Source organism: Lagopus muta, chromosome 5 (assembly GCF_023343835.1).
Source record: "Lagopus muta isolate bLagMut1 chromosome 5, bLagMut1 primary, whole genome shotgun sequence".
Lineage (NCBI taxonomy): Eukaryota > Metazoa > Chordata > Aves > Galliformes > Phasianidae > Lagopus > Lagopus muta.
Genome location: NC_064437.1, coordinates 61,949,718 through 61,974,995, shown reverse-complemented (window position 1 = coordinate 61,974,995; position 25,278 = coordinate 61,949,718). Strand labels below are relative to the sequence as shown.

At 46.0% G+C, this 25,278-nt stretch overlaps 2 protein-coding genes across 7 annotated transcripts; both read right to left on the bottom strand.

Annotated features, from left to right (window-relative positions):
* Nucleotides 1-5,950: 5,950 nt before the first annotated feature.
* BUB3 (BUB3 mitotic checkpoint protein) lies at nucleotides 5,951-17,369 on the bottom strand. Of its 5 annotated transcripts, none has more exons than XM_048946210.1 (9): nucleotides 17,295-17,369; nucleotides 16,987-17,074; nucleotides 15,034-15,228; nucleotides 14,189-14,258; nucleotides 13,155-13,306; nucleotides 10,290-10,448; nucleotides 8,766-8,943; nucleotides 8,208-8,424; nucleotides 5,951-6,265 (listed from the first exon to the last, which is right to left on the bottom strand). In XM_048946210.1, the coding sequence occupies exons 2-9, from the start codon at nucleotides 16,993-16,995 to the stop codon at nucleotides 6,256-6,258; spliced, it is 990 nt and encodes a 329-aa protein (XP_048802167.1). In that variant the 5' UTR covers nucleotides 16,996-17,074; nucleotides 17,295-17,369; the 3' UTR covers nucleotides 5,951-6,255. The 5 variants fall into 5 exon arrangements, with proteins under 5 accessions (XP_048802167.1, XP_048802168.1, XP_048802169.1 ...); XM_048946211.1 differs by having other exon boundaries at nucleotides 17,267-17,351; XM_048946212.1 differs by having other exon boundaries at nucleotides 17,272-17,342.
* Nucleotides 17,370-18,159: 790 nt separating this feature from the next.
* On the bottom strand, nucleotides 18,160-24,362 carry HMX2 (H6 family homeobox 2). 2 transcript variants are annotated; one of them, XM_048945524.1, is made up of 3 exons: nucleotides 24,282-24,362; nucleotides 19,872-20,149; nucleotides 18,160-18,952 (listed from the first exon to the last, which is right to left on the bottom strand). In XM_048945524.1, exons 2-3 carry the CDS (start codon nucleotides 20,146-20,148, stop codon nucleotides 18,408-18,410), a joined length of 822 nt encoding a protein of 273 aa, XP_048801481.1. In that variant the 5' UTR covers nucleotide 20,149; nucleotides 24,282-24,362; the 3' UTR covers nucleotides 18,160-18,407. The 2 variants fall into 2 exon arrangements, with proteins under 2 accessions (XP_048801481.1, XP_048801480.1); XM_048945523.1 differs by having other exon boundaries at nucleotides 24,293-24,362.
* Nucleotides 24,363-25,278: the final 916 nt, after the last annotated feature.

Sequence of the window (25,278 nt, the reverse complement as noted above, 5' to 3'; positions counted from 1 at the left end):
AGGAAAAGTAATCAGAATCCTAGAAGTGCTGAATCTTGGCACCTCCATTGGGTAAGCTAGCTCATTGCTGATGGCAGAAGGGAAGGAGCTGGTTGATAAGAGCAGCAGAAGGCCCACAGAGCCCAGCACCATGCCAGCACTGAGGCAGGGCTACCATATCAGACCCTGAAATGGGAGGTTTGGCATGGAAGGGCCAATGGAGACTCTTGAGCTGCATCCCTAAATCACATGCAATATCATCACTATTTAAACATCATGCAGACCAGAGCAATGGGGAATGTGGTCCTAGGCACTTGTTGGGCATCTGTACTCTGGAGCTCCTGGGATAAGGAGGTCGAGTACTGGCAGTTCGGTCCCATATCAAAGCAGCTGACGAGGCCTTGATTCCATCAGAAGCTGTGCACCTTCTGTTTGCCAAAAAGCCAGATTTCTACGCTGTATCACTTGCAAATATCTGCCAAAATGGGTTTCTCCCAGTGCTGTATTGATCCAGATTTTTTTATATAATGGGTACTTCAGCAAAAGGCATTGTCCTCACAAAGTAATTGAAGAAGGGAACTGGAAGGTCTTAACCTTAATTGATTTTTTTATTGTGGTTTCCTAAGGAAATGAGATTCATGCAATGAAAACTGCCTGCATCTGCCCAGCCGTCCCCTTCTCCTCTCATCCCTCTAATAAGTTTGGGACTGATTGACCAATTACATCCAGGTTGGCCGCAGGAACACTGTCTCAAAGATATCAGATTCCTGAGTCTCACGAGAACAGGCAAGTTTCCTTTTGTTTCCCCTATGGAAGGTCCAAGGAATCGAACTGGAAAAAAACTCCCTCCTGTTTGTGGAGAACTTCAATCTAAATTCCATTTTTCAGGTGTCCATGGCTTTAGGCAACCTGGTCTGCTGGGAGGTGTCCCTGCCCGTGGCATGGGGTGGGAACTGGAGGAGCTTTAAGAACCTTTCCAACCCATTCTGTGATTTTATGATCGTACAAATAACTGCAAAATCCAACTACATAACACTAACTTAATTCTTCACCTTTCAGACAAATTGTAAGTACAGACAATCTTGGCAGCACTACAAGACGTAAAGGAGGAAGAGAAGAAATGGAGATCAGGAAAAAAAAAACTACAATTTATATCTGCATTTGTAGCCTCATATTGATTTGCATCTCCATCAAAAAGTTCAATTCCAAAAACTTCCTTCTTTACCCCATCCTTAAAAATCTCCATCGTAACCCCATTATCTGCCTAATTAAATTCTGAATGCATAAAACTGTTAGACCCATCTTTTGGGAGGCTGTACGCTTTAATCACAATTACATGCTACATATTTCATGATATATATCTTTTGCGTATAATTAGGAATAAAAAATGTAATCCCAAAAAGATGTTTAATAATTTAAATACTGAGGATTTGATTAAAAGCATTTGAGGATTGCAGATGACAGAGAAAGAGCAGCAGCTCCATTATAACCAAGGGAACAATTCAAGGACTTCAAGCCATGCTTTTGTTTCAAACCGAGCACCGTGATCTTGAAAACAAATATTTTGAACAGGAATGGGCAGATGCGTCTCCCCAGATATGCTCCCATCATTTGATCTGTGGAATCCGACCGTGTGCACAAAAGGCCAGATCTTCCTGTTGAGAGGTTTACCTACTTCTCACCACGTTTCCTTCAAACTCTCATTAGCAGAAATTAACGACCTCTGGCAGAAGCAGGGCACTTACCCCCCTCTCAGCCCTGCGTCACTGTACGCCATGACGTTAAGAAAGTCTTGGCATGAAAAACAAAGCCATCTTAATGCAAAACATACGGATGGAAGAGATAAAGCCAAAGTTACGCCGTCAAAAAATGTCACAGTTGTACCATCTCACAGTTTATGCTATCAGTCGACGACGCAGAGGATGCTTACATCTCCTACTTTCCTCCAATCTGTTGCAATTATCCTCCACTCAAGTAACAAGCAAGGCAAATCTCTGCATTCTATTGGCATCTTTCTACGTCACTTTGCATTATTATATATCAACACATTGGTATTGGTATGTATTATGTATTTCTGCATAAGAAAAAAAAAAATGCATTTAAGAAGATTCCTCTGGGGATCTTAAGCCTCCTTTAACAATTCGGCCTCATTAACCAACATAGGGGAAGCAACATTTGTTCAATTGACCAAAGAATTACATCACAGAAATAAAAAGATTAGCTAAAATAACTCCCTGCAGTAAGTCTACAGCACCAAGAAAAAAAAATGAAACCAATTACATGAGCTAGGATTCAAGAAATCTCTGCTCGAGTCCTGCCTTTACCCTGCAACGTGGAAATTCACTTCCTTGTTCTTTGTCTCTGTGGACATCTCTGGAATGAGAATATCAAGAACGTTTCTTCTCTCTGTACCTTTGACTGCTTTATCTATTCCGAAAACAAATTCTCCAGCCAGGATCATTTCTTACAATGCATCCATGCAGCTCTGAAAACAAGGCAATCACTGAGTGCTGCACTGTTGTCACTGCAGAACTGCAGCATTATGCAGCAATATAAGCAAGGAAAATCAACCCGTGCTTAGTTAATTATTAGGAACACTTTGGCACAAACTAGTAAGTTACAGCTTTAGCTTTACCTGGTGCTACCTTACTCTATCAGAAAAGAATATAGTGATTTTCTGTAACAGAGGCTGCTTGCTGAGCTGCATCATCTGCTGATGCAGGGGTTGTTCCAGCACAGCTGATGGTGACCCCAGCCATAACTTTAAGGCTGTGATTATCATGAGATTGGCACAGATTTTCTGTAAATGAAGTATTTATACAGCCAGTGTGAATAAAGCAGTTTTATTAACTTTATTAACCCAGTTAAGAAGTCAGGAATGCTTACAAACATATTCTTTTACCTTAAGGAGTGCTATTGCCTTTCTCAGCTGAGCAAGTCCAGCTGGCAGACACTGCTGAGCAAGGCAGTGCAAGGCTGACAGTGGGTTTTGTCACTGATGGCATTTTGGGTCATGGAGGAAAATAAAAGCCCATTTAATAGGTAAGAAGTTTAAGTTTAAAAAGAACGGGAACAAAGAATGCTGGTTTGTGGGGGCAAGACCAATGCCAGGAGGATGAATGATTGGAAACAAATTCAGCAATACAACAGCCAGCACTTACTTCTCTCTCATGGCCCGAAATGGAACCAGTTACAGCTCCACCATCCCTGGCAGAGGCATGAAACATTCCTCGGATGGAGATTCTGCCTCTTACTCCAGCAATTTACTCCCAGGCTTAACCATCCTTACACTTAGCAAGTTTTTCCTAACGTCTAGACTAATCTCTGCTGCAATTTGAGCTCATTATGCCTCGTCCCAGCCCCGGTGGACAGGGAGAACCGTTTATTCCCTTCCACTTTGCAGGTAATCACGGAGGACTCTGAAGACCTATTACATCCTCTGCGTTGCTATCATGCCTTAGCACACTCACTTTTTTTTTTTATCTATAGGAAAATATACAATACAATCAAAAAGTGTCACACACCAGCCTTCATGAACAAGGGATTTCACAGAAAGAGTCTTTAGCATCTTAGTTATGGGTAAGTGGGCGAATCCTCTGCTTGACTTCACATTTCTAAATTCTGCATAGCTAAATGTATTATAAAGCATCACTTCAACACTGTTTCAAAGAACCTTATTGTGGTTCAGAACCAATGCCACCTTGCTGGAGTACAAGAAGTCGTATCAGTTGCATATTGACTAAAAAATGACCAGCGTCATGGTTATGATTATACTAAACAACATAAAAGCAGCTAATGGTGTAATCACCAGAACAGATGCCTGCTAGTCAAAAGAAGCAGCTTCTGCTCCAGGCTGCTAATACCAATCACTGATGGTGGATGTGTCATTTAGGCCAACATTTGCAAAAGCATCCAACAGTAGATAGCCCGAAACGGGCTGTTTCTGTCTTAACAGATGCACCAACTGAATTACTGCTGAACTGAGTGACCAAGGGACTGCAACTAAAGAAAACCTGATGTTTTCTCGAGGCAATAAAACTGCTGGCTTCTCATAGAAGCGGGAGACAGCCACACAGGATGGGGCTAGCAATGCCTACAATGATCTGCAAAGGTCATTCTCAATGGCACCACTAAAATCTGTGTGTTCAGATATTTAAGATCAGTGCTGGCACCGGTTTTGGTTTGGAAAATGCACGTCTTAAGGACACTTTTTTTTTTAATTACATAATTGCAGCATCAGCAGCAAAACACATCACATCTGAGATGTGGCAGAGCTACAGAGCTCTATGAAGTAAGCCATACACTGATTATCTTCAAGTAGTGGCCAATAAAGTATGCTTACCAGCAAAGCTCTGTGACACTCAGGGCACAGATGCCACCTGGCTCCTAATCCCAGTGTTATGAGGCTCCTGTGAAAGCCAAGCCATGATGTTTTCTCCTGCAAGCAGTCAACGATTGATGGCTCTATTAGAATGACAGCTATGACTCCATGTCTTTCTACACAGCCCTCCGCCCTACAAAAAGCAATGATTTCAGGAGCATTTCTAGATCTCAACTCCTCTAAGAGTCGCATACCCTCTCTGTTCAGCTGCTTGCCATGTAGATCTCTAAAGGTTTGTGCCAGGACTTCTCTGCATTGTCAGCCTTTGCCTTGACCTGTGTTTCTAGAAGACAGCTTAAAAGGAAGATTCATCTCATGCACACCAAGAAACAACCATATATTTATACCTAACACAAACAGCTGTGTCACTGACCAACGCACATTTCTCCTCTCCGCCGTTACTCCAGGTTGCTGTGCTGCCTTCTACAGGCTGCATCTACATAAAATACCAACACCACAGAAATTTCTTAACCATTTATAACCCAAAATATAATTAAGTCCAGTCTCTCTCTCCTACGTTTTGTGACCACCTTTGTTCGCTTTGTAAGCGTGCAGATCTTAGTCCATCACTACTCAAACTTTGGCTTTTTCTTCATATTTACCATTGGAAAACTGCACGGGTTACACCTCAGTAGTATTAGCCAAACCATTTTCAATGCCCCTCATTCCTCTCCTGTCCTCCCCTACTTCCTCCACCTGTTAATTCCCTTAGCTTCCCACACTTAACACTTATACCTCTGTACATTCCCACTCTACGCTCTCTTCATTTCACAAATCTCTTTCTTCACATAAAACCTACCTTTTCATTATTCTCAGCCTGTTCCACCATCCTCGTTTTGGGTCTCTTTTCCTCAACGTCAGTGTTGTAACAAAAAAAGGAAAAAAAAAAAAAAAAAAGATCTATGGGCTCAATCCTGTATTTTGCAACATAACACTTACTCTCTTGGTTGAGAAGAAATTGAAGAAGAGATACTGCCTACGTTTGCTCTGCAAAGATGCATGTTTTTATATTTGCACAGAGATATACATTGTGCTCTGGAACACTTAACAGTTTGGGCAGACCTAATAACAAAGTCTGTTGTCACAACATTCAGCCATCTCTCAGACTAGGTATTCTGCTCTCAGAAGCCTTCAGTTCCCATATTTAGGCTCCAGTCCCAAATTATCATCTGCTTCCTCTCAAAAAGCCAATAAAAATATTCTTCTTTTTCAAAAAGGAAGTGTTATCACTTCCTAAACTGACAGCAGAAGATCAAGTTTTGCCCAACGTTCTGTAGCCATTAACCCTCAAAGCAAAAAAACAAAAGCCACCATCTCTACCTGATAACAGCTCAAGTTTGTTAGCTCCCTGCAGAGTCCAGCTTCCTCTCCACTTCCACCTTCTCTGGAATGATTTGTTACCATTTCTGTTGTTGGTAAGTTTGTTTTCTCAGAGGTAATACAGCACTCCCACTGACCGGACAGGCATTAATATCTCAGAACAGAAGCAGGAAATACAGCATGAATCCAACCACTGGAACTCAAGAATTAATTCAGGTAGGTTAAAGCTTCTGTCTTCACGTATGCCTCAAAAAAGACTGTTACACAAAGTATTTTCAAAAATCTACAGATATTTATTGAACACTTATGAGACCATTCCATAATGAACAATACTACAAAATTGTTGCAAGTTTATAAAGATATACAGAAAATTACCTACAGGGGGGTTGAGCAATAGTAACATACATAAGCAGAAAAGTAATAGTGGATTAAGACACAGGACAATATACAAAGAAATAGTTCTTGGGTAAAAATAACATCTGAACACAGGCTGTTCTTCCCATTTCTATTACTTCATCTTAGTCTTGCTAGGAACAGGTGGGCAACTCTTGCAGACCTCCACTGATATCTCTTCTCTAAGTAGACCTGAAATAAATAAACTGCATTTCAGCAAGCATTTTTTACAGTACTCATAAACAGGTCAAACACTCAATATTTTAAAGGGCAGAAACGTGTAGACAAACCACATTCACTTGTACCAATACAATACATAACTCAGCAATCAAAAGCCTGATGCTAAGTTTATATCACACGGCTTCATTTAAAGATGGGCCATGCAGAAATGCACAGAGATCACTACGAAAACATAGAAGACCAGCAGCTTTAGCAGCAAGCAATTTATTTTTAGACTACAACAGAGATGACTCACACTACTGCAACACTGAAATATATGCATCATTCTTAGTGCACTAAGGCTGGCACAAGCAACTTATAAACGTCAGGAAAGCATATAAACCTTGTTAATGTTTTCAGAAATTCATTTAAAGATAGAAACAGGTCCAAAAAGATGCCTGTCTAAATGCATTGCAATTACGTTACAATTATTTTCCAAATACACAGATATGTTCTGTCTTTTCTCAGCTCATTACTGACTCAAACAATTTGCCCTTCTGGGATCAATTGTTTGCTAATAAATAATTGTTTACAGTCACAAAATGATATTAAGGAGTATTCTTATTAGTTTTCCTTCTACAGCCTAATAAGATTCAAAACTAGCTGATTCCCAAGAGTCTAACCTTAACCTTGCTGTGTTTAACAGCCCAGGAAATGATGAACCATCTGTTTCAGAAAATAATGGAGGGCCAAGAGGAAATATTGTTTAATTGTAGATTAACCTCCTCATACGGCAGAACGAAGCATCTACAGAATCAGCAATCATAACTAGCAAGGAACGAGAATAACTGAAAGCAGCTCTTGCAATTACAAAACCAACAGCAGCAAGTAGTCTTTTACCACCTCTTTTTTTTTTCCCCTTTAATTCCTCCCAAACACACGTAACAAGCACAACCTAACTTTTAATATAACTGAAAAAAGATCAGCTTTGGACTTTTATAAACGAGGAAGCCACAGAAATAAATACTGAAATCTTCCTTTTCCCATGAGTAAGAATTTAAAACAATCATCTCCAAATAAGAGATGATGCATTTATTGCTTTGTAACTTCCACCTCACATCTCCACTGTGAGGAAATGGCAGCTGCCAAGCAATGCACAAGTCACTTAAGGGAAGGAAAGAATGGTATTGGTTTAAAAATAAAGAATTTTGGTCACTTATTTATTCGCATAGCTCCCCGTGATGCTAAATATCTGCTCGTCTCGGTTAAAGTTTGAGTAAGAAAAGAACAAAAACAAACAGTGACAAACCACAAGGACTTGAAAATAAAAACAACTACTCCTGTGTTGGCACAATGAAGAGCTGTGCAATTCTGCACCGCAGTGGCAGTTTTTTTTAATGTAACATTCACGCCGAAACAAGCTTAACAGAAATCTTTCATCCCATAAATCAGTTTGCCCCACTTTGACAGCAACAATGACAGAAAAGCACATTATCAGAGGGCTGCAAAGTCCGACACACAGCAACTGCGAAAGCCAGCCCTGGATTCTATACACCCATTCCCTTCTGTACCAGCTGGGTGCACACAGAGCATGTACAGATTTCATTAATTCCAAGTTCTAAATATCCAAACACGGTGACATTTACTCAAATGAATTATTCTTCAATTCCTCACTTAATTCTTGAAGCAATGAGCTAGCAATAACTCCACAGCTTCATATAATAGCACCTATTCAGAAAGGATAAGAGTTTGACATTCTTCTCCTGCTAAACAACTGGGCACAATTTTATCCATCAGACGTCTATCAACCTACGGATATTGAAAGCTTGGGTGAACAAGATAAAATCAAAACCAACCCTACTGTCAAGCTGCACTATCTACTGGCATCAATAATGCTATTCATGAATTTAGGAAAATTAATAAAATCTTGGGATGAACGCTCAGAAAGGCTCCCACACAAGCGATGCATACTCACTTAGGTTTTGTTTCTGCATCTGTCACTTGGCGAATATAGATACCATCTTCAGGATGTTCAATGTCATCCATTTCATACATATATGAAGAAGCTATTGCAAGGGTGGTTCCATCGTTGCTGAAGGCAAGTGATGCTATGCTGGTGGGATAGCGGTGGAACTGACACAGCCGCTTTTTGTTGAACGGATCCCAGATATTTACAAACCCGTCTGAACCTCCTGGAAAACAATTTTTAGAAGTGGCCTGCAAGTGACACCTGGGAGAAGGGTAACAGCTACAGGGAAGTGGGAAGGATGGGAAAGGTAGATTAAAGAGCACGGCTACGTGGAATGAGTTTGTCAGACAAAACACAGGATTATACAGAGCTGCATTATTCACACCGAGTATTTCCTGATGTCTGATAAGAGAATTAACTCCTGCTGCAGCCAATAATGTAAAAGCAATACAAGAAATACAATGTAAAAGACTTACAAATGAAGGGCAGGCGAAATAAAGGCTGACCTGTTCAAATCACAAACTACAGAAAATGATGCAAGCGTCAAGAAAAATGAATGCTTACCTGTAGCAAACGTGTTGTGGACATTATGGAAAGAAATAGCATTAACTGGATAAATCTGCTCAATGTTGTTCTCTTTCAAACGATGACACTTGAATGCATATTTCTTCTTCTGTATTTCAGGACTCGGATCCAAATACTCCACTGCAACACGACCTTCAATGGAACTTAAAACATAACCCTAGCAACGAATGGGAGACGGGCATTTCAGAAGTTTGTAAGTGGAGAAAAGAGTGCCATACAACTTACTTTATACCCCTCTAAATTAAAGTAAATGTAAACAGCCTCTGGTTGTGCACCAGCACAAGTCGTTACCACTGATCTACGGCATCAGCAGGAAAATCTGCCTTTAAGAAGCAACTCAGATAAAGCTTTCCAGAAGATTTTCATTGCATCGTAAGTTCAAGCTAACAATGAGGCTTCTAATTATCTTTGCGAGAGGAAATTCAAGTTGATTCGGAGGAAAAAAAAGCCGTTACACCTCCCAGCATTTGAACACTTATTCCCCAAGGCCCATATGTAGCAAATACTCACAGGATTACTTTGTTTCATTAGTCAGTTTACTAGCAAGTAAACCCTTCAAGTTGAAACAGCGTTTTCAGCAGCATTGATTATAAGGGGTGTCCACTTATCCAGCTCATTACAGCCCTGACTTACAGCAACTTGAGACGCTTTATTGTACCTTCCCAGTTAAGCCCATCATAGAGCATTTCCAAAGAGGATTATAATGATCTCTAGCTATATCAAGGTTCTTCAAAATCCAGAATATAATCAGGAAGATCAATTTGTTTTATTGAAAGCGGAAAAAAGCATTCACGCCACTTCAAGAACGAGCAAGATCTCTCAGTGTCTGCACCACCTCCATGCACGCTGAAAAACTGTATTCCAAACCAGTTCTTGCTTTTGCCAGCCAAAGCTATTGTTGCTTTGCTTCAAAATGAGCCAGAAACACCACAGACACTACATTAACCTACATGGAACAGCTCTGTGATCATCTAAATGGTATCATTTGCTCAAGGCAACGAACCGTAGGTTCTTTAGTGAGTGACACAGTCAAGACTTCAGAAAATTAAAAAGAAAACCATAGTTTACATTCTTACAGTTTTAATCCTGCCCCTCTTCACTGCCTGCTGAGGAATCCAGGGTTACAATGCATAAAGCCTGCTGGGAAACCATCAAGCCTGTCTTCATCTTTTCTACTGCTGCTCCACAGAGATTTTTACTTATTTATTACTGCATTGTGATGCTGATATGCAAAGAGGTGATTTGTAAATTAAAAAAAGACAGACTGAGAAAAAGTGAAACTGATGAGTCAGTGGCAAAAGCTCCAAAGCCACGCTGTTCATTAAAAGAGTTAACCTGGAACAAGGAGTCGACATCATTTACTTTCTCCAAAGATGGTCCTCAAATTTCATAATCCAGAAATATTTTAAAATGGGAGCAAGACGCAGAAAGCTTGAAGTACGAGCTGCTGTTTTTCCTACAGAAGACCTACCAGAAATGCAGTCGTTGAGATTGTTCCCATACCTGTTTGTTTGGAAATGCTCTGATACAGCGGGTCTGGTATTTCAGGCTCGATTCCCTCCGCTGCTGAACGTAACCCATGTTGCGCAAATCCCACACCAGCACCCTGCGACCTGCAGTGCCCACAATCAGCCTGTCTCCAGACACAGACAGCGTGTACACCTTCCAAAAAGAAGCACAGGTGTTAAACACATATCAGTCTGGATGTTCCTTGCATGAAAGAAAGTATCAGCAGCCTGCAACAAGCAGCGTCTGTAACTACGACTGCAGCCCCAGATTTCCCTTCTGCTTCGATTTGTAACTCAGGTTTGGGATAAACAATAGGAGCATCCAGTTAGTTACTGGCCAAAAACCAACGTAGCATCTCTTACCTGGCACATACCTTAAAACCAAGCCCAAGCAGCATCAGAAAACATAAAGCTATCTTACAAAAAACCAACAGTAACCAAACGATTCCAGTACAAATATGCACATGTAAAATCCTAAATATCGAGAACGCTCACTGTGTTGGCAGTCTGGAGAGAACCTTCCTCAGTATTAATTCACATTCTAAACGATACACATGCACAGAAAAATAGATGCATGATTCCAAAGGGAAATAAATATTACTCAAGTTTTCCTCAAAAATTATTTCAAGCATTGATAGGACGCAGCATGAAGGAAATATGAACAAAGCAACAGAGGAAGAGGGCACAGATTTGATTTTTGCTTGGCATGCACAGCTTGCATCACCCACTGTGCAGGCATCATTGCACAGCTCAGTCTCACAAAGCCACTGCTCATTTTGTTTCTCCTCTGTCTAGAAGCAACACTTCAACATGTGTTTCATGTTAATGAAGGGAAATAAAGTGCTAATAATTCATTAAAAACAGTACTTTGAATACTACAGTAAAACTAATTGAAAAAGCCTACAGCTTGGAATTGTAACTCTGTTCCCAAAACTGGCTCAGAAGTTCTGCTTTTTGTTTCTTACAATTCTCACAACAATACTAAAGGTATCAATCCTTCTGTGTTCAACTTCTACTCGTCAATGGAGTTAACCTGGGCCTAAAGGAGAACAACACGTGCTTAGTCAACAGCTCTGTCCTACCAAATGAATCACCAGCTGTAGCTACACAAGCAAGATGGAATCCAACTACCTCCAGCTGCTCTGCCACTGAGCTGATACAGCTACCAATATGCTCCAGAAGAGGAAAGGCAAGTGTGAGAGATCTGGTGCCCTGGCAGAAGGACTCTATTTACTCTGGACAACTGCTTGTACTCAAGCACACAGCTTCCCTTTCTGCTTCTCTGATAAAGTTTGTGAACAGCACAGCTGCTTGGATCTAATAAGACTACACTGAAATATGAGACAAATAAACTTGTCTCATCAACAACTTCTGGCAGAACTCTTGTCCTCCAAAAAGTAATTTATTACAAAAAATACAAAGCTATCAATTACCTCACAGCTCCACATATACAAAACCCTATGTCTGTTTAACCAACTACATTCTCTAGGCATGCATTTCTGCTTTAAACAATGCACCATTATTCAATTTCCCTCTCAAGACTGATGACTCAACAAAGGCTCACATAAGATCTGATGATCCCCATGCCAAATCCCATTTACATACAAGAGGGAGAAGACTTAAAGCTAAACTGATCTGCAGGTGTTGAACATCGTTATGTTTGTGCACGTGTAGAAATGAAGGCATAAGAGCATTAAACACCTTAAATCTTCTCTACAAACTGATGTCACACCTGTATAGTGAGTATTCTTTCTGCACCACACAATGATAAATCAAACGAAACCATTGTCATGCAGTTGAGTAGGTGTACACATTTATCAAAGGCAGTATTAAAGAAAAGGACATAATGAACCTTGCTGAACCAATCAGCAGCTTGATTCACTGTCTGTCCGTTATATGATATCCTGTCAGCAATTTATCATCGTTCTTTACATGCTACATACAACTATAAATCAAAACTAGAAATAATGCAATTACTTCATTCTGAACAAAGGCCTTGTCAGAAGGAGGTCCTGCTGTACTGTGACAGAAGTAACAGCTATTTAGCTGCCATGGGGAATGCAGTGATGGTTTCTATGACTCGATCGTACACTGTGACACAGCTAAGTGCCATTTTTAAAAGAGCACAGGCAAAAAATATTCACATGCATAATTTGGTCTTCTGTAATTCGTTCCAATGATTCCACTCTAAGTGGCATAAAGATCAGCAAACCATGAAACGTATTAGCAAAAACTCAAGAAATTACATTCTAGTTTACTTGTCTTGGTCTCAGCACGGAGGATTTTGGTCAGTTTAGACATTCTTCTAATGCTAGGTGTTACTACAAAGCAAGCAATTCTGTTCAACCTTTCTACACGCGTCAAAAAGAAATAATATTTCAGGCAATGAAAATTGGCCTCTTACTCTATTTCTGGGCACATTTCAAAGCAATCAGACCTTACCTGATAAATCAAACGCCAGGATTTGCTATCTAAAAACCTTCATGTCTAGGAAAACCACTAACAGAACATATTGAAACAATCAGGCCAAAAATTAGCAAAGTAAACCATGGATTATCAGTGACCACCTCAATTTTACACACTGTTTTTGCTGGGACTTGCCTCCTCAAACTTGATTTACACAGGACAATTTTTTGCCATCACTACTGCTAAGAATTAAGTTATGCTCCTATTGATGACAGCGTGATGACCCAACCTAAGTTCGTAACATTTTCTGATTGCTATTTTAAAACACAACGTTTGTGTCTTAAAAAGCATCAGAAGTCACCACAATCATACAGGGTGAGCTCTCCAACCACACGTACAACTCCCTGGCTGTATTATTTAACATGTTACCTGGGATCCCAGATCCACCACATACCTTTTCTGGCTGAGAGAAGGTTCCTGCATTGCAAGGTGTTCTGGGATCCCACAGTTTAACTGTCTGATCCCAGCTGCCAGTCACCATGACATTCACTTCTGGGCAATACTCAACACATCTGATAGGTGCATCATGGCCACCAACAAGGTTTTCTGGAAAGAAGCAAACCCAAATGTAACTGTATGGGCTTCACAAACAGTCAGAGTGTGGTGAATGAACTTAAAAACACACATTATGGTCATACAAACACAGTGTAACACACGCTATGGGGTGCAAAACTCTGACAAAGCAGAAGTTTTCTGAGCATTTTGCCATATCTGTGAAAGACCATTTTAAACATGTCCAGATTACAAGCCTTCAGAAGCTCTGACAGGGGGGTTGGACTCAATGATCTCTGGAAGTCCCTTCCAACCCCTACAATTCTGTGATTCTGTGAAAACAGCACGCTCAGTTTTAGAGCAGCTCAGCTAATTCCCCTCTATGAGACAAAGTGGCAATTCTCAACAGAAATGGAACTCAAGATGCCTTAACAAGCACATACCAGACTTCCCAGCAGAGTGCCAAGCCCTGCTCTGCTGCTAGGTGGTACTTCTCAGGGCCACCAGTTTTACTGCCAAAGACACGCATGACAAAGTTTAAACCATCAGAAAGATGGGTATGTCACTGCTTCCTTCCCTTCTCACCTTAAAATTAGGGAAGGAGAAAAAATACACGTGCAAAACACATCAGTTAATACCTGTCACCAGAAATGCTTTCAGTTTAGCAGCAATGGATCCAGCCCTTCTGCTAGAAATCTCCTGGCACAATCTTTAATCACGCAATAAGAAATACTGCCTTGTTCAGTGCCCCGGGGAACCAGAAAGGGCTGCATGATTCCTGGGTGCCAATGGTGCCAATTTAAACTAAGGAGCTACTGCTTAAAGCAAATATTCCCCTCCTGAAAAACTGGAAAAATTATATTGCTGTAAGCATCTAAACCTGAAGCTCAGGCCAGGTCTTTCAAGGAGATCACTCCCAGAATTCAGTGTGCTTACCTTGGTCCGTGTTTAAATCGTGCATTTTCAACTGCTGATCTAATCCTCCACTCCAGGCATGGGTAGGGTCCTATAAATGCAAAAAGATCCACTCATGACATGCATAGATGTACAGCAGGCAGGGAAACTTCAGTCTCCCAGGCACAGAAAGAGACCTGCTTTTAAGAGATTGGGGAAAACTGGAAACCGCGTGAGAATCTGTGTTTTAAACCACAGATTGAATTGCAGGTGGAAAAAGCACAATTAAAGATTTAATTGATCCTTAAAGCATTCATTTGGTAACGTATCAAGTTCAGACACCGGAGGACATGTCAAAATGCAGTGCAAAAAAAAAACCTACCAATTACTTGCAACACTGTATTTCATATATCACATATGATAGGCAAAATAGTAAGAAAAATAAGAGCCAGTTAAAAAAATCTTTCAGAATATTTCAATGGTTCACATGGAGCAACGCTGTCTTTCTAAAACAACCCAGTAAGAGAAGGCTAAAAAAACAATAATTGGCTGTGGGTATCCATTGTGAATGATTGTGGGTATTCATTGTGAAAGAAACATGCAAAGAATTGACCACTGGAAAAAAAAACAACTGTATAAACCAGCTGAATTTATTCTTGTCTGCCACTTCTGCCAGAAGTAAGCTATGTGTGTGCCTGCATCCTTCACAAAAAACATGGATTTAGGACAAGAAAGAGGCTCGTGGGAAGAACAATAAGCACAAGTACAATGCTCTTGGACACCTGCATTTCAGGTAGGAACTATCCCTTTAATTTCAATTTCTCACGTACTTTGTGCACCGTAGGCCCATAAAATACAATTGAAAAACAAACCTCACACACACTTACATAAAAAGCACAGTCAAGGACAGCTCCTGAATGCTGATATTTGAGTCTCATGCTGTTGGCAGGAACATCATAGAGACGGACAGTGGTGTCCCAGGATGAAACAAGCAGAAACTGAGATGTGTTTGGACTGAACTTCACCGATGAAATCCCATCATCTGGAGTTTGATTGAGTTTGAACTCGTTTGATCCTGTCATCTGACAACAGAGCACAGATGTCATTTTAGTCACAACAGGAAAGTAAACCCAGCGAGTTGGCTGGCTAACTGACACACCTTAAGGTTCATTTAAAGGAAACCCAGAAAGCTTGCTAACCCTCACACAGAGCTGGAACGCAGAACTGACAAACACACTGAAGTTGCTTCTCGCAGCCCAAGACCTTAAACTCCTTCCCACATAGAGAATTTTTAATTTAAATACCAAACACAGCAATACAGCCTGGAATAATTATCATAAACTTTTTGTTCTGTTTACCTCTAAGCCTAGATAAACAATACTGTTATGCACTTTCCCCTCATTACGCTGCCTATATGGTTATATTTCTAGGAGCATTTATAAGTTACTCTGAGGATAAAGATTTTACTTTAAAAAATGGGGGCAGAAAGAAATCCAAGGAAAAACTCCAGCAAAAAGCATTCCTGATTCACTGCAACTGTGCTGGACTTCCAAGAACTACAACTGCATGACTACTCCAACAGTTACCAGCACTAGTTGGTACACATAAAAAAATAAGAGAGAGCTGAGGCTACAGGCAAATTTCAGCTGGAAAGACAGTGAAGATCTTACAAACGCTCTGGATGAAGAAACTGTTCATTATAAGTACAGCAAAAAAGCCCCCAAAATCTTTTAAAATGCTTTCTAAGCATTAACAGCACGTTTCTTTTTTGAGGAAAAGGCTTAGTAAGTGTATTAGCTGTGACTTTTTGTAATGTTATCACATCTGAACTTGTGTATAAACTCAAAGGAGAGATTAGACCTTTGGGAGCAAAATCCAAGAGAGAAAGAGAAGGTGAAATGTGACAAGAATCAGCTGCTCTGCACAACGATTCCAGAGCTGTGTTTGTCAGTAACTGAACCATCACCAAGCTGTAGAACAATGTAAGCACTGCACATTCTTACACTGTAAAAAAAAGTCTGAAGTGGGAGCTCTTGGAAGGATGCCTTTACATAAAAGACCCACCAAAACAAAAAGTGTACCATTACAAATGGTACTTAAAATGGAAATGAAAATATCATCACTTTTAAGAATAGGAAATAGAAATTACACTCTAAACCCCTTTTTCCTTGCCCAGAAGATGGATGTGCTTGAGAATCCATCACACACACAACACAGCACTTCTAACAAAGGATTCTGCAGCAGGTTCATTACACCTTAAACAGTGAAACGTACCTCAGTGAGGATTTCAGATGGACATGCAAAGACAACAAAAGCAAGGAATGGAGAACCAGGAGGATCTAAGCAGACACACTAAGAGCAACGGCCACTTGTGGCAGAAACTCAGCAGGCACTTATTGTAGGCAAATGAGACAAGAGCTACAAACCACCCCAAAACAACCAGCAAGCAGAGCTCCAGGAAGAGCAGAGACTTGGAAGGAACTCCTAAAGTTTTTGAACCCAGAAACAAGTATATATACATACACATGCACATGGGTGCATGTGTATCTCCTATGTAGGTTAACAGATATATATATATATTAAAAAAAAAAAAAAGGGACTCTGCACATTTACAGAAATAAAGCTAGACTGCCAGAGAACTGCTGTGGTCACCACAGAGCCCTGACACAGCAATGGAGCACCACAGGCAGTTGGAGAAGATACTCCAACAAAGGCAGAACCACGACACCAACTTCAGCACGGGGTTCCTCTGCAATTCTTCCACCCCCAGAGCTGCCTGTACAACGCAGACACGAAACCAGCGCTTTTGCAGCCCCCAGGACCCCAGCACACAGCACTACCGTTTTCATAGTACACGGCTTCTTCCCTCTCTCGAGGCCACACCACGGAGAATTGTTCTTCACAGATGAAGGCAGCCTGCGGATAGTCCTGTGTGGGCGGGAAGCACAGCGTGAGGGCCAGGCCCGTAAGCGGCGGTAGATGCGAGGCCGCTCGCAGGCCGCAGCCGTCCCTCAGCGCGGCCCCGAGCCGGGAGCGAGCCCAGAGCCTCCACCGCTATCCCCAACCCTTCCCCCAGCCCTCAAACCCGCTTCCGACCCGAACCGACCCGAACCGACCGACCTCACCCCGCAGCCCGGCTCGGCCTCACCTCACCGCCTCACAGCGCCTAACGGCCGTCCGCTCCACGCATGCGTGGTGCGCGCAGCCTCGCCCGCCGCTTGGCCCCGCTCTCCCATTGGTCAGTTCAAAGCGGCGTGGCGGCGCGATGCATGCTGGGAGCTGTAGTCGGCCCGCAACGCTGCGCGGCTGCCGGCGGCTGCGGAGCGGGCGGGGATCGGCCCCGAATGTCCATCGATGGAATGGAAGTCGGAGACGAAGGGACGGAGCCGTGAGGGTGGGAGCTGAGCACGGGCTGCCGTCAGCAAAACGCTTACGGCGTCTGTAAATACACATGGTGTTTCCAAATATTTCCGACATTTACCAATATTTACCGGTATTTACGATATTTCCCGATATTTCCAACACCCACAATCCGTTATCAACAGAAATGTCCGACACCTGAAATATTTCCAAATGTAGCCAACAGTTCCAAACGTTTCCAATTATTTCCACTATTTCCAGCAATTCTCACATCATTCACGGCATTTCCTGCCCAAGCTGGGATTGCCATGCACCCCTTCCATAGGGCAGCACTCGTTCCTCATCCCAACACTCTGCCTCTCCCTTCATCTTATTTAATCCTTTCTGCATCTTTTAATCGTTTTTTTTCCCTTTTTCCCGTGCTCGCACCCCCTCTCCCCCCTCTCCCATGCCCATCCCACAGCACGAAACCCATCCTGCACCCACTTCCCAGCCATGCAAACACGCGGTGGTGGTGGCAGATTTACAAACGAGGCTTAAAACGTTTTATTTCCTTTAAAAATATGTACAGATCTGAAATAGCGCTTTTTTTTTTTTTTTTCCCTTTTTTTTTTTTTTTTAATTAATTTTCCTTTCAAGTGGCAGGATAACGCTGGGCGGGGGGAAGGGGAGCCCCGACCTCACCCCTCCCACCCCCATCAGTTCCAAACCTTTCCGGACTGCCCCTGGAAGCGGCCCCGAACCCGAGTCGGAGCCGAATCCCCGGACCCGATGCCTCGGAGCCGGAGCAGAACCCCCAGAACCGAATCCCGAAGTCCCGGGCCCGAAGCCCCGCAGGCGGTCCCGGAGCCGAAGCCCGGAGGCGCGGCCGCTCCCAGCCCCGACGGGGCGGGCGGGGCTCTCAGTACTCGATCTTATTGTAGAGATTGTAGAGCGGTAAGGCCGAGAGGTTGCTGCCGGGGTAGTAGAGAGGAGCGGGGAAGGCGATGGAACGCGGCACCGGCACCCGCAGGAGGGAATTGTCTCTGAACACCAGCGGCATCCCCACCAGAGTCTGAGCTGAAGCGTGGGCCATGTTGGCAGCCTCCAGCTCTGCCGAGAGCTGTCGCTTCCACTTGTTGCGGCGGTTCTGAAACCACGTCTTCACCTGGGTCTCGGTGAGCTGCAGGCTGGAGGCCAGGCAGGCCCGCTCCGAACTGCTCAGGTATCGCTTCATGTCGAAGGTGGATTCCAGCTGGTACACCTGGCTGCGGCTGAACACCGTACGCGTCTTCTTTTTGGCGGCCCCGGCCTGCCGGTCCCCGCCGTCGCGTTGCCTGTCCCCGTAAGAGGGAGAGGAGGATCCCAGCGGCTTCTCCTTGTCCTCCTTAAAGTCCTGCGGGGAGGCCGAGAGGAAGGGGGGCCGTTCCGCTCCGCCCGCAGCCGCTCCGCTGCCCCTGGTGCTGCCTGCAACACAGCCACAGCGCGGGTCGCATCGGCAGCCACCGACGGCGCGGCCCCGACGGCTCCGGGGAGACGGGAGAGGAGGAAAAGCGGCAGGAAACGGCAGCGAGGGTGGGAGAAACTTCTGATATGAGCGGTTGTGCATCAGGGGTTGGTGTGTGATGGAGAGAGGGCTGGATGGTCGAGTGGATAGATGGAGGGATGGACAGGTAGATGGAGGGGTGGAAAAATGGATGGACAAGGTGAATGGATAGATGGATGTGCAGGAGGACAAATGGATGGACGAAATGGATAGCACCCGAAGAACAGCATGAAGCTTCGTTGGGAAAGGCCAGGTTGGCTTTTAGGGAAAAGGTTTTGCCCCAGAGTGTGATGGGCACTGAACAGCCCCCTACGGCTCCTACAGCCCCGAGAGTGATAAGACACCCCTCTCAGACACAGGAATTGAGTTTTGGGGGGTCCTGCTTGGAGCCGGGGGTTGGATACCATGATCGTTAAGGGTCCTTCCCTTAAAGCTCGGGATATTCCCCGATTCTGTGATTTCAACGATGATTCTGTGATATGTCACAGCAAAGGCACCTGAGCACCGGGCTCAATGCTGCTTTCCTGCCCGACACGAGCCGACGCATTTTGCTTTACAACACCGCATTTCACACGCCGTTTCATCAGAACTAATGCTAAAAATAAACATCTTTCTCTCCCTCAGCCGAGCGTTGTAAAGAAGCAGGAGATAAGGGAACGTTCGTTATCACTCCAAACTCGCCCCTTCGCCAGGGCGAGAACGAACCCTGCTGAGGTGGGAAAAGGAAAGAAAAACCAAAGCCGCCCCGTTTTTCCAGCAGATCCATCCCCCCTCCAGCCATGGCCGGCTCACACCCGGCAGCCCCGAGGCGCGGCCGCGCCGTCGCGCAGCGCTACTCACCGAGACGGGCGAAGCCGAGGGGCTGCTGCTTACGGCACGGCTCGGCGGGGCCGTGGGCTTCGGGGCAGAAGCAGCCGCGGTGTTTCCAGCTCTCGTTCGGTTCCTCTTCGTCCGAGGAAAGGGAGAGGTTCCGACCTCGCGGGGGCCACGGGGCCGCCTTAGGGCCCGCTTCTCGGGGGCCGTCGGCGCTGCCGCTGCCCAGGATGGACTGAATGGTGAAGGTGGAGCCGGGAACAGCGGGCGGGCAGCACTTGCTCTGCTCTTCCTTGCTGCTCATCCTGGGTTCATAAGAAAGCAGAGGGGGAAAGCTCTCGCTTTAGAGGAGCCGAGGGGTGCGGGGACGGGGGGGGAAGGGAGCAGGACTGCCGGGGGGTTTGTTTTGGGGGTGCTTTCGGCGTGCCGCTGCCGGTTCTCCCCGCGCCTGCCCAGGCGGACTGCATGCTCCTTCCCTCGCGTCCCTATTGATCTGCGGGCGGCGGGCGGCGGGGCTTCATTTGCATGGAGGTGGCCTTCGCCGCGCCAATCACGGCGGCGGCGGTGGAAAGTTTGGGCAGCGGCGGGGTCCGGGGGTTGGGAGGGGGTTGGGGGGGGTCCCGGGAGGCGGCGGGGCCGGGGGTATCCCGAGGGCTGTGGGGCTGCCCCGACCCTACGGCTGCGCTGCCTCCGCCTCGGGGGGCGGTGTGGACGTGGGGTCAGGATGGACGGGAGGTGCTGGGACAACGCGTCTTGGTGGGGGGACGGGGGGAAGGGGGGGGGGGGTGTTTGCCCTTTTGTTTGTGGGAGAAATGGGGGAAAAAAAATAAATAAACCGATGTTACGGTTTGATGCCGAGCTGGAAAAAATCCTCCTGCGATGAATAGGAACTGGTAACGAACGCTTCAGGGAAAGGAAATGCTATTTCCTATAGGGGAGGCCCGGCCGAAGCCGAGCCACGACGGCTGCCCGGGGCGGGGCCGTGTTGGGATGGGGCCCTTCGGCTCCCCCTTTCCTCACCCTCCCCCTGCCCCCCCCTTCCGACCCCGGGCCCCTCCGCGGACACATATCCCAAAAATCAAATCAGGGAATGCAAAGAATAGGATGGAAATATACAAATCAATAGAGACAAATGTCAAGACGTTTTAAAATGACATTTTTCATTAACTCCGAGTCACCATATTATGGCTGGTATATTGAATAAAAGTACTTATAATATAATTAGGCATAGCGAGATGACGACTGTTACCCAGACCAGCGGCATAATCTTTAACTACTTAACTACTTGATAGACTCATTAATGGACTAATTGATTAGGAAAAGTGTTCCAGCTCCTCCTCTCCCTGCGAGGGGCAGGTGCTGTCCTGTTTTACCACATTAACCTTTTCAGTGCTTTTCAACGGGGGTCGCGACACATTACAAATGGTCAGCTTTAATCATGATGTCAGCTCATTAACCCGGAAAGACCCCTCACTGAAATACAATTTAAGAAATCGTCCTTCATCCCGCTTTGCCTTCCCGGCCCTCGCACAGCCGGGACCCCTGTTCTGCCGTCGGGGAAAGCGAAGGACGGCACCCGGGGGCTGCCCCGAGTTCCAAGCCGGGGTAGAGAGAGGCAGGGAATGGAGCTGGAGCCGCCCCGATGGCAAACGACGTGACAACGCTGTGCTGCCTGCGGGTGGATGCGGATGGGCCGGGGTGGGGGGATGTTGGACAGGGAGAGGGGGTGAGGAGGGTGGAAATCATGGGAGAGTGGGGGATTTAGGGGATTTGGGGGGCAGAAGGGAGGGAAAAGGAGAGAAGGAAAGGGAGAAGGGGGAAGAGGGAAAGGGGAGAAGGGGAAGGGGGAAGGGGGATGGGAGAAGGGAGAAGGGAGAAGAAGGGGAAGGGAGAAGGGAGAAGGGAGAAGGGAGAAGGGAGAAGGGAGAAGGGGGGAAGGGGGAAGGGGGAAGGGGGAAGGGGGAAGGGAGAAAGGGAGAAAGGGAGAAAGGGAGAAAGGGAGAAAGGGAGAGAAGGGAGAAAGGGAGAAAGGGAGAAAGGGAGAAAGGGAGAAAGGGAGAAAGGGAGAAAGGGAGAAAGGGAGAAAGGGAGAAAGGGAGAAAGGGAGAAAGGGAGAAAGGGAGAAAGGGAGAAAGGGAGAAAGGGAGAAAGGGAGAAAGGGAGAAAGGGAGAAAGGGAGAAAGGGAGAAAGGGAGAAAGGGAGAAAGGGGAAGGGAAGGGAAGGGAAGGGAAGGGAAGGGAAGGGAAGGGAAGGGAAGGGAAGGGAAGGGAAGGGAAGGGAAGGGAAGGGAAGGGAAGGGAAGGGAAGGGAAGGGAAGGGAAGGGAAGGGAAGGGAAGGGAAGGGAAGGGAAGGGAAGGGAGGGAAGGGAGGGAAGGGAAGGAAGGGAAGGGAAGGGAGGGAAGGGAAGGGAAGGGAAGGGAAGGGAAGGAAGGGTAGCACCAGCAACCTGTGTGCCGAACCGAACCAAACCGAACCGAACCAAACCGGGCCGAGCCAATATGAGCCGGGCCGCGCTCCGACGCCGCTCCCAAGGGGTAATGGAATCAGCTCCGACGCCCATCAGCACCCGACGGAACGAACAGTCACGGGGCAGCCCGGCCCAACCCGCCTCCCGCCGCCCCTCGACGGATGGGGCCGCGCTATCCCCCCCCCCCCCCCACCCCCCCATCCCCCCGCCCCCCCGCCCGCGCCGTCGGGGCAAAGTGATCAACCGGCACGGCGAGATCAACTTTGAAAGACAGAGCGAACGCTTAAAGTTTAGATCTCCAGATTATTACAATGCTCGGTATTAAAGTGGCCCTGAGCAAGCTTTCAAAAGGAGCCTAATAAAAATTGATCTGCCCTGCTTCTGCAGCGCTTGGAAAATAGGCTCGTAGAGCGGCCGTAATATCGGGAGAAGGCTCCCTCCGAAATGACAGATGAAGTCATAAACAAGTTTGATCTCGGAATCAAGCTTCGATAAATATTAAACACGGTCCCCTTCCACGTGTGGATTATGATATATGGCGCGTCCAAACTTTAAAATAAGGAAATACCAGAGAAAATGATCTCGATAAATTTTCTAAGTATAAACGTTGATTATGTTTCGATTTTCATTCAAGAGCCTCTGCCGCTCGTTTTTTTGGCGCAAATGACATCTCGCAATGGGCTTTTGGGGGAAAAGGGCTCCTGTTTGAGAAAGAGAGCCCTAGAGGTGTACAATTTATGTAATCTGCGGCTGGAAAATGAATTGTGTAATTTATTGGAAAACAGAAAGTCGCGAAGATTGGATCAGCATAGCCTATCCGAGGGCCCCTATCCATCAAGTTCCAATTAACAACCTAACCAGAGAGCTTTAATGTGTTTCCAATCTAGTGGCCTGATAGACTCATCAATTCCTCGGGGAGAAATTAAGAAAATCGACCGCCCCTTGGCGTTGTAGTGTCATTCCTTTCTGCAACTATATGTCAAATTAAAAACACAATTAAAATTTAAACTGTTTCAATCAGAGGGTGCCCTGCAACCTATGTTTCACTTAATAGAACTTTGATGAAAATCTGATGGTTCCACTCCATCATGAAAGCGAATAGAGCCGAGGAGTGCGAGAGATCCTTTCTATTTATTGAAAACGCGGGGCCCGGCGGGCTCCAGGTGAGAGCACGGCGAGATCGGGGCTCTGCCCGGCGATGCGGGCACACGGACGGGGCGGGCAGAGCGGAGCGGACGGGGACGGAGCGCTGCCGGTTCCCGTGCCCCCACCTGGGGACGTCGGAACGGAATGGGGAGGTGCTGCGCGGGGCAGGGCTGCGCACCTTCCCCATCGATTCCCACGCGAGTCCCTCAGCGGGGCTCAACGCGAGGATGCGGCCCCTCGAAGCTGCCCTGCGTCGCTCTTTCCCCGCTTTTCCTTATGTAAGAGTTCTTTTGCCGCACGCTTTTGAAACGTTTCCAAGCTCCAAAGCTCTCTCTGGGGCCCGGACTGAGCTCCGGGAATCCCTCGAAGGTACGGGAGAGGCGCAAGGTCACCGACAGCACCCAAAGAGCGCAGGAACAATAGATTCATTGGAAACGATATTTTACAGACGTGCCGCGATCAATAGAGACCGCAGCATTGCGCCGTGCCAATCTGTTAATGCTCCTAATGGTCTCCTCGTCCCGTTTGCGCGCTACGCGGAGTCGATGGAGCAAAGCGATTATTGCAGAGACACTCTCGGCATATTTGGGGAGGGAGGGAGAGGGAAAAAAAAAACAAAAAAAGAAAAATAGAAAAAAAAAAAAGAAAATGATCCCCAACCCCACGCGTTTATTGCGCTGTCGGACCGCGGGATTTTCCCACGGAGCGGAAAGAATCGCATCTGCGCAGCGCATGCAGCGGAATTCGGAAACCTTCGGAGAAAGGAGGAGGGAAAAAAAAAAAGGGGGGGGGGGAGGTGGAAAAGCAAAAAAACTCCGTTACCGATTACCGACCTCCCGGAGGTGCTCGGAAGAAGCGGAGCGCCGCCCCTCCCGGTCCTTGCGCAGCCCGCGGGAGGCAAAAGTCGTCTGATCCCCAAAATGCGGCTCTCGGGAAGTTTATATCCCCCCCCGCGCTGTTTGCAGTACACAGCCAGCCGCTATTTACTACCAAATAAAAGAAATACATGGGTGTTTGTAGCGCAAACACGGAGAGCTCGGTGCGGACAAAGGCGCAGAGCTGCGGAGTGGAGCGCGCCCGCTGCGGCGCAGAGAATGGAGGAGAAGTTCGGTAGCACCGCACCGACCCCCCCCCCCCCCCCCCCCCCCCACCACACACACACATCCTCCCCTCTCCCCCCCCCCCGCCTTGTTCGGTCTCTCAAAAGGTGTTTTTTTCGCCGCCCCGAAGGGTTTCTCGCAGCCGTCGGTGTGCCCGAAGGGAGAGGCGACAGAGCTCCACGGTTGGGTGCGGGGACACCTGGGGAGGTGTGGGGGTCTGAGGGAAGGAGCGGCCCCAAAAGGGCTCTGCCAAAGGGAAAAGTGTCCCGGCTGCAACGCTGTCCCGACTCTGTCGCTGCTCACATCCCCGCAGCGATATTTCCCTTCGCCCACATCCCATCCACTGCTGTCAGAGGAGAGGGGTGAAAAAGCTGAGCTCTCGCTTTACATTTACTTTTCTTTGCCTTCATTCTTTTTTTCTTTTTCTTTTAGATTTCGTTTCCCTCTCTCCCATTCTTCCCCTTTTATTCCCTTTCCCTCTTCTTCTTTATATTTTCTTTTCTTTTCCTTCTTTCCCTTTTCTTTTGTATCTCCTTTTCCTTCCCTCCCTTTCCTGTTGTATTTTCTTTTCTTTTCCTTCGACCCTTTCCCCTTTATATTTTCTTCTCCTTTTTCTTTCTTTTCCCTTTCCCCTCCCCATCCTTGTTCAACCCCCTCCCCCCCCCCCCACTTCCCCCCGCCCCTTAAGAACCACAGCCCGACCCCAGCGGAGCTCACAA

What these genes read in the sequence shown, in the direction of transcription:
- HMX2 (XM_048945524.1), bottom strand. Translation starts at nt 20,148, where the DNA reads ATGAGCAGCAAGGAAGAGCAGAGCAAGTGCTGCCCGCCCGCTGTTCCC. An exon ending in CCTCGGCTTCGCCCGTCTCG is followed by an intron (nt 18,953 to 19,871) that starts GTGAGTAGCGCT and finishes GCTGTGTTGCAG; the next exon opens with GCAGCACCAGGGGCAGCGGA.
- BUB3 (XM_048946210.1), bottom strand. An exon ending in CGATTTAAACACGGACCAAG is followed by an intron (nt 13,307 to 14,188) that starts GTAAGCACACTG and finishes GCTTCTTTCCAG; the next exon opens with AAAACCTTGTTGGTGGCCAT. An exon ending in GAGCATTTCCAAACAAACAG is followed by an intron (nt 8,944 to 10,289) that starts GTATGGGAACAA and finishes ATTCGTTGCTAG; the next exon opens with GGTTATGTTTTAAGTTCCAT.